The sequence below is a fragment of the Arachis hypogaea genome, chromosome 8, assembly GCF_003086295.3.
Source record: "Arachis hypogaea cultivar Tifrunner chromosome 8, arahy.Tifrunner.gnm2.J5K5, whole genome shotgun sequence".
Taxonomy (NCBI): domain Eukaryota; kingdom Viridiplantae; phylum Streptophyta; class Magnoliopsida; order Fabales; family Fabaceae; genus Arachis; species Arachis hypogaea.
This window is the reverse complement of record NC_092043.1, coordinates 44544258-44553067: the sequence shown is the minus strand read 5'-3', so window position 1 is coordinate 44553067 and position 8810 is coordinate 44544258. Positions and strand designations below refer to the sequence as shown.

Genomic DNA, 8810 nt, shown 5'->3' with positions numbered 1-8810 from the left:
CCCTCACACTCACACTAATTAAGGAGTGGGAATCACAATCCTATTTGCATGTATTCAATCCGATCGAGTAAGATTACTAATCCGATCTATTGTAGGTAAAATTAAGCGCATAGTGGGTTGATTAAGTAGGGTGTGGGTTGAGTGTTAAACCAAGAACCTTTCATTAATATAAAAAAATCTTTATTCATTAAGTCAAGATCTTCCTGGAACTTTTACACTTTCGTTTTTATAAAAGTCAAATCTATTTATGGTCCGTTTGGAAACACCAAAAAGTTACTTTTTTTTTTACTTTTGACTTATAAAAAGTTACATTAATAATGTTTGGTACAATTTTTTAGATAAATTTTTAACTTTTTAAAAAGTTATTTAAGACTTTTTGAAGAAGTTAAAAAATGTGACTTTTTCTATTTTCAAAAGTTATTTTATCACTCCTATTTAATGTACAACTTTAAAACAAGGATTTCTATAATAACTTTCCAAACACAAATAACTTATTTAAAAGTTATTATTCATAAAAGTCTTTATATTTTAAATTTCTTTTTCAAAAGAACTTATTTAAAAAGTTTAGCCAAACTGACCGTTAGTGATGTATCAATACCAAATTATAACTCCAAGATCTCATCAAATTATTGAATATTATATTTTTTTATAAGGCACATGTAGAGTCAGATACCCGCAGATTAAAGGTAGATAAGGTTAGGATTGACATGTTATAAACCTGCGAATAAAGTAGAGTTCAGTTTTAGTGAAAAAAAATCTTTTTAAGGTTGAGTTTAAACCCTATCCTACCACATCCATTACCACCCCTACTCACTCTCTCTCATCTTCTCATTCTTTCTCTTGTGTTGTACATGACTGCTACTATTGTCAAAAGTTGAGTGATGAAAACAACGACGATGGCCAAGAACAAGTGTGAGTAGTTGGGCGTATTCAGCCCCAGCCCATGATTCTCTTTTTGTGCTAGGTTTTACATCTACAATATTCTTAGATACTATCGTATTTTTTAAGAAGACGATGAGCAATTACAAAAATATAGTTAGAATTGGAAATTTCAGAGACTCGCGGATACCCACTTTGCCCTGCCTAGTTGGGATGGGTAATTATCCAACCCAATGCCAAGTGAATGCTTGGTAAGTGTGGAATCTTGGGTTGAGTCAGATTTAAAAAATACCACTTCGATATGTATGAGTGTGTGTAAAATAATTTGATTCATTGTTGATTGTTAAAAAATTAACAATAAGAATAAAATTAAAATTTATTTTAAATAATTTTTAAAATTTTTAATACGTTAGCAACAAAAACATACATTACTCATGCATATTTATATAAATCGTGTTAAGAACTTAAGATACTATACTCACGAAGCTTTTTTACGCAAATAAAATAAAAAGAAACTAAAATTATATGTTTTTCCTAAATCGGAATCAAATACATGAATTCCCTCTTTCAATATTTATAAAATCGTCCCAAGGTGTTTAACTTTATATTAGACAATACTTCATCTTATCCTAGAACGATTTACGCTTAAAAACTTATTTTTTATTTACTAATAAATTGTGCTAGACTACTGACTTTTATTTTTACACGTAAATTATCTTACTCTAGAAAATTTACACTTTTTGAGCTTAAGCACAATATCTTGTGACTATTTACACTTTTCTTGCTAAAGTATAGAAGGTTGGGACGATTGATGTTTTAATTGCAAAAGCTCATGATTTGTGACGATTTATGTGTAAGAGTGAAGTACAATAAGATTTCACGATCAATGTTTCCTCCATTGCAGTGCCATAGAATACTTGCCTGAGGAAAAAGCACCACTATAAAAGGACAGAGAAGAAAGTTTTAGAAGGCAGCAACAGAGGAGTTAGTGCATGTTTGGACGTCATTATTTTGTTAAAAAAAGATTTTTTTTGATAAAAAATATCTTTTTTTTATTTTTTAACGTGTTTGGCAAACTTCTAGTAGTAAAAGTAAAAGCACTAGTAAAATCAAAAAAGATCTTTTTTGAGAAGCTGTAATTTAAATCTTTTTTTTAAAAGATCTTTTTTCCTTAAAAAAAAGATGTTTTCATGTAATAAATAAACAAAAAAGTACTTTTATATTGTTATACCCAAACATAATTGATAGATAAAAAGACCTTTTTACATGAGATATCCAAACATAAAATTACTTTTGTTTTTCAATAAGATCTTTTAAAAAAAAGATAACTCGAAAAAAGATTTTTTTTAAAAGTTCACCCAAACAAGACCTTAATAGTGGTTCACGAAGGAGTTAAAGGCAGCATATAATACTGGCGGAATTATTGCATTTGACGAGTTTATTATATCCTTCAAGATAGCAGGTTGTCACGGCCTTGGACACACTCCAACGCTACTGTGCCGGCACTCGGACTTACTCAACCTCTTGAACTAAGACCAAGTCAGCCTAACCCTCAATACTTAGCAAGAAAGCTAAGAATACAAGAGAACACAAGAGAAAGGAAGCTTTGGTGGAAGAACACTTTATTGCTCAAGTGTGGTTACAAATGATTCACACACACCCAAACTAACTCTTACCTCCTATTTATAGTCATCCACCTCCTCAATTGATGGTTATGATTAAATCTAAGCAATGGTCTAGATTAATCATCTAGAACCTTCTTTATAAATATCTATCCTACCACTACTTTCTAAATACTTCTAGATTATTCCATACCACTCTTTATACTTCTGTATACATCTATACTCTTCTAGAATATTCTATGACCTTCCAGAGTCTTCTAGAACCTTCTAGAGTATTTCGGAACCTTCTAGGACATTCTAGAACGTTCCGGAACCATCTAGAGTATTCTCAAACACTCCAGAAAACTATACAAACACTGTTAAATCTAACCTTCTAAAAATTTACCGTTACATTCTCCCCCACCTAATGCGCAGACGTCCTCGTCGCGTTCTGTTCATGATAGTGCTCTAGGTGTTCTTGGAATTGCCACAGATCTTCACGAGCTTCCCAACTAGCTTCAATTATCGGGAGCCCTTTCCACTTGATCAAATATTGAATACTTGGTGGTACCCCTCTTCGTCTCACAACGCGATTAGCTAAGATCTCTTCGATTTCTTTATCGAAGGATTTAATCACCACAGGCGGAGCACGACTCGAGTCACCTCTACTCGGTTCATCTTGATCTTCATGATATGGTTTAAGCATACTCACATGGAAGACCGGGTGGATCTTCATAGAGGGAGGGAGTTGTACTTTGTAAGCAACCTCCCCAACACGTCCAATGATCTCAAATGGCCCTTCGTATTTGCGAATTAAGCCCTTATGAACCTTGCGAAAGGCTTTGAATTGTTGTGGAAGAAGTTTAATCATTACCTTGTCTCCCACTTGATAGCTTGCATGCCTCCTCTTCTTATCTGCCCATTTCTTCATCCTCTTGGCAGCTTTGTCGAGGTAAGAACGAGTGACATCTGCTTATTCTTCCCATGACTTAATCATATGATAAGCTCCAGGGCTCTTTCCTGAGTAAGGGGGAAGGAAGAGAGTGAGGTGTAAGCGGTTGTTGTCCAGTCACAATCTCGAACGGGCTCTTCCCTGTGGACTCGCTCCTTTGCAAATTGTATGAGAACTGAGCAATGTCTAGGAGTTTTGTCCAATCCTTCTGATTAGCGCTTACAAAATGCCTCAAGTAACACTCAAGTAAGGCATTCACTCTCTCAGTCTGCCCATCGGTTTGAGGATGGAAGCTTGTTGAGAAATGAAGCTCCGACCCAAGGAGTTTGAACAGCTCTGTCCATAGTCGTCCTGTGAAGCGTGGATCTCGATCACTAATGATGCTCTTAGGCAATCCCCAGTACTTCACCACATTCTTGAAGAATAGTCGTGCTGCTTCCTCTGCAGTGCAGTCAGTAGGGGCAGGTATAAAGGTAGCATACTTCGAAAATCAATCTACTACCACGAGAATAGATCCAAACCCCTCGGACTTCGGTAAGGTAGAGATGAAATTTAGAGAGACACTTTCCCACGGTCGCTCTGATGGAGGCAGAGGTTCCAACAACCCGCTTGGTGTCTTGTTCTCAATCTTATCTTGTTGGCACACAAGACAAGTCTTCACATAGCTCTCCACTTCATCTCTCATTTGAGGCCAATAATAAGAAGATTCAATGAGTGCTAAGGTCCTTCGCTGACCTTGGTGACCAGCCCACTTGGTGTCATGGCATTCTCTTACCAACTTCCTTCTTAGATTTTCCCATTTAGGAACGTATAGTCTTCTCCCTTTTGTGTAGAGAAGGTCGTTTTCTAACCAAAATCTTTTGGTCTTACCTTCTCTAGCCAACTCCACCAACTTCTTGGCTAATGGATCGTGATGCAACCCTTCCTTGATGGTATGCACAATATCTCCTTCAACCATAGAAATGGCCCCCATCCTGTATGGTTTTGAGATAGGCGGTTTTGCTCCTAACTCCAATTCAATGTTGTCATCCATCTTTCTTCTAGGTGGTAACTGCTTTGGCAACTCGAGAGGTATCACATCCTTATTTTCTTCAAGGACTTCCTTGATTTTATAGGGAACATCTTCTCCTTTGGCTGTTGACTCCTCTTGTAGTAAAGCCAAAGACATCATCTCCTCCTTCTTGAAACCTTTCTTGAGTTGCATGGTCGAGAGCATCGGGATTCCTCTCGCCTTTGAGATTGTAGGGACCATGCATGGAGACCTTTTCTCCATGACGCATACTATATTGTAGTATGGCATATGTATTATATTTGCCTTCCTTTGCAAATCGAGCCCGATGACTATTTTAAAATCGTCCATGTGTGCTACTGAGAAATCCACAAGGCCTTTCCAAGAACCAATAGTCATCTCAACCCCTTTTGCTACTCCCTTAAGGGGTTCACCCTTGGTATTCACAGGTTTGAACCAACCATTCTTTTCGGTGATCTTCAACCCAAGCCTCCTTGCTTCATCAGGCGTGATGAAGTTGTGTGTAGCACCAGTGTCGATCATAGCCATGACAGGTTTTTCATTGATAAAGGCTTTGACATACATCAAGCCTTTCTTTTCTGCAGTGCTTGCCTCTTTGGCCTTCACAGCATTTATGTGTTGGATAGATCCAACACACTCAGTTACTTGAGTTTGGGCCTCTCGTTCCTCGGCAATAGATGCCAGAGTCCCTAACTTGGGACAGTCCTTCATTTGGTGTGGTCCCTTGCACACGAAGCATCCTCCTTTAGGTACGAAAGCCTTCTTCTTTTCCTCGTACTCTTTCTTTGAAGAGTATGTTCCTTCCTTCTTGATTGAGAAACTCTTCCCCTTGTCTCCCCCACCTTTAGCAAAACTGGGCTTAGAGGAAGACTTGGGTTTAGAGTCTCTCCTATGATACTCAGTGAGTGATTCGGCCACCACGATGGCCTCATCGACATCCTTAACATTCCTTCTTTGTAGTTCTTGCTTTGCCCAAGGTTGGAGTCCATCAATGAAGAAGAACAATGCATCCTCTGATGCTAAGTTGGGGATTTGAAGCGTGAGAGTAGTGAACTCCTTTACGTAGTCACTAATTGTACTCTTGTGCTTCAACTCCCTCAACTTCTTCCTTGCTTCATAAACCACATTTTCAGGGAAGAATTGTCTTTTCAACTCCCTTTTGAAATCTTCCCATGTGGTTATGTTGCAAGTACCCTTTTTCATATCTACGCACTTTCTCCTCCACCACAAAGTAGCATTATCAGAAAGGTAGAGAGCTGCAGTGCGTACCTTTATTGCTTCTTCGACCACCCCTTGGCCTTCGAAGTACCTCTCCATTTGCCATAGGAAGTTCTCCACCTCGCGAGCGTCCCTTACGCCCTTGAATTCCTTTGGCTTGGGGAGATCAATCTTTGTCGTCTCCCTTATAATGGTTGGTCGAGATTTTGCCTCCTCGAACCAAACTCGAACTTCCTCAAATAGCTTCAAGGAATTCTCAAGCTTCTCTTCGATTTGGAACATGCTTTCTTTGAAAGCATCTAGTTCTCCTAACACGTGAGCCTCGAGGGTCTCCTTGTCATGTTCTATCCTTTGGAACCGCTCATCCATAGAGGATAGAACATTTTCCAACATAGAAACTCTTTCTTCTAAGAAGTTAGAGTCCTTACCTCTAGGCTCACTTGAAGAACGTACCTTCTTGCCTCCCCATTGAGAAGGAATAGTATCCCTTCCCCTTTGTGACTCAACATGCTCCATGGTGATATTTGAAGCCATACCCACAAACCACTTGTGCTCCCTCTCGAACCTTGCTCGGATACCAAATTGTCACGGCCTTGGACACACTCCAACGCTACCGTGCCGGCACTCGGACTTACTCAACCTCTTGAGCTAAGACCAAGTCAGCCTAACCCTCAATACTTAGCAAGAAAGCTAAGAATACAAGAGAACACAAGAGAAAGGAAGCTTTGGTGGAAGAACACTTTATTGCTCAATTGTGGTTACAAATGATTCACACACACCCACACTAACTCTTACCTCCTATTTATAGCCATCCACCTCCTCAATGGATGGTTAGGATTAAATCTAAGCAATGGTCTAGATTAATCATCTAGAACCTTCTTTATAAATATCTATCCTACCACTACTTTCTAAATACTTCTAGATTATTCCATACCACTCTTTATACTTCTGTATACATCTATACTCTTCTAGAATATTCTATGACCTTCCAGAGTCTTTTAGAACCTTCTAGAGTATTTCGGAACCTTCTAGGACATTCTAGAACGTTCCGGAACCATCTAAAGTATTCTCAAACACTCCAGAAAACTATACAAACACTGTTAAATCTAACCTTCTAAAAATTTATCGTGACAAGGTGGCGAAGAAGACATATACCACTTAAATAATATTGCGTTGATCGTTGGATTTTTTGATGGTGAGGTTGGTTTTTATTTCTTTCTATATGACTACTTATTGATAAATTTTTTATTTTAATAATTATAAATATTTATAATAATATTGTTGGTATATAGATTTTTTTATGTTTTTTGTATGTCCTTATATTATGTTTGTTGTTATAGTTTTTTTTTTGTATGTTCTTATATTATGTTTGTTGTTGTGTTATGAATATGCAGTTTGTGTGAATATCTAACTATAATATATCTGACTAAAATATTTGATTTTTTATTTAAAAATAACATATTTAATTTTTTATTTAAAGTTGGATAAACATCTCTGACTAAAATATTAGTTATTAGTAATTGATAGATTTATATAATTTTAGTTATTTGTTTAGGAGATTGATATCTCGTTAGTATTTTGTGCTTAAAATTTTGTGAGGATATTGTTGTTGTTAAGTTATTGGGATATTAACATTTTATTTTTTACTAATTTATATTGTTTTATTTGTTATAGTTATCTTTGTTGATATTGAACCATTATTTGAGCATTTTGTTGCCGTTTTATTAAGACTTATTCTAATATGAATTTAATTTTACTGTTTTGTCAGTCAACTTTGTTAGAGAATTATTAGAATCAATTTAGATCAATTAGTATCGTCTATATTTATATAGCATATCTGTACATTAATTATATGATTCTATGTCTTTATTACTTTGATTGCATTTGTAGGCAACAAAAGAAAACACTTCAACGCAACCTCCTTGCTTCTCTTTCAGATTCAAGCAGGGTGAGAACATCACCTTCTCTAACTGGTCCCTTCACATTCCTCATAATGTGACGGTTCTGATCATCCAAGAACTTCACTCTAACCTGAGTCACCTGACCTCTGGATCCAGTACGGCCAATAACTTTCACAACAATAGCATGCTTAATCCCAGAATCCATCTTGTGGCACAGACGAAGTGGCGGAGGAAGAGGAGAAGGAGGCGGCCTAAGCTTCAAAGCTCTCTCGCTAGTAATGTTGCTTTGAGTTTTGTTAGTCAGTGAATTCCCAATTATATTGCTTTCTTTTTATGTTTTTATTGGACCTATTTTTCCATTTGAATTTTGGCTTAATGTGTATTAGATTGATATGAGAGTATGGATTAATGTGTTTTGATTTCTAAAAAAAAAAAAAGACCTAAGCTCTGATACCATGATAGAAACAAGAGACTGAGAGAATGATGTGAAAAGTGTATTATTGAGTTGTATGTCAGGTACAATATACAAGGGGTATTTATAGGTGCTAAATGAATCAAAGTAATAAAGACATAGAATCCTACAATTAATGTACAGATATGCTATATAAATATAGACGATACTAATTGATCTAAATTGATTCTAATGATTCTCTAACAAACTTAATGAATAAAAAGTATTTGTAGACAACAGAAGACAATTATGTATGATTGTATAGTGCCTTATCTATAGAATGTTGGGTTATATTATGTTATTAGGTTTAATGATTAATGGTTTAAATTGAATGAGTTACTGCTCGCCTTTCACCTATTGTTAGAGAATTGTGTGAAAAATAAAAATAAAATTAAAATTAAAATTGATTATTTATTTTAATTATTTTTTTTAAAATTGATATTATCATCGGATTTATCGTGAGAATAATTCGACGGTAATAGTACACGAAATAACATTTTTTTGTGCCAACAATATTGTTTGAAAAATCTGTCGGTAACCAATTAATTTTTTCGAACTAGTAATCCATCGCAGATTTTGACGGTAATTACTAGACGAAAAAAATCTACGATAATCATTTATCGGCGAGGTTTATACCGTCTAATTCATTCCAACGGCAAATTCGACGGCAATTTAATTATCGTTGGATTTTAATTGGTTTTACGACGATAAATCCAACGATACTCAATGTTTTTCTTGTAGTGTCTTCTTTTAACTATCTATTTTTATCTATTCAATT

At 35.9% G+C, this 8810-nt stretch overlaps 1 protein-coding gene across 1 annotated transcript; it reads right to left on the bottom strand.

The window, feature by feature from the left end:
• Window positions 1–7554: 7554 nt before the first annotated feature.
• On the bottom strand, window positions 7555–7848 carry LOC112708467 (small ribosomal subunit protein eS28-like). The gene has a single exon (XM_025760612.3). The coding sequence runs from the start codon at window positions 7784–7786 to the stop codon at window positions 7589–7591; it is 198 nt and encodes a 65-aa protein (XP_025616397.1). The 5' UTR covers window positions 7787–7848; the 3' UTR covers window positions 7555–7588.
• Between the last annotated feature and the right edge of the window lie 962 nt (window positions 7849–8810).

Excerpts from the sequence above, each read along its gene's own strand:
- LOC112708467 (XM_025760612.3), bottom strand. The coding sequence starts at position 7,786 with ATGGATTCTGGGATTAAGCATGCTATTGTTGTGAAAGTTATTGGCCGT.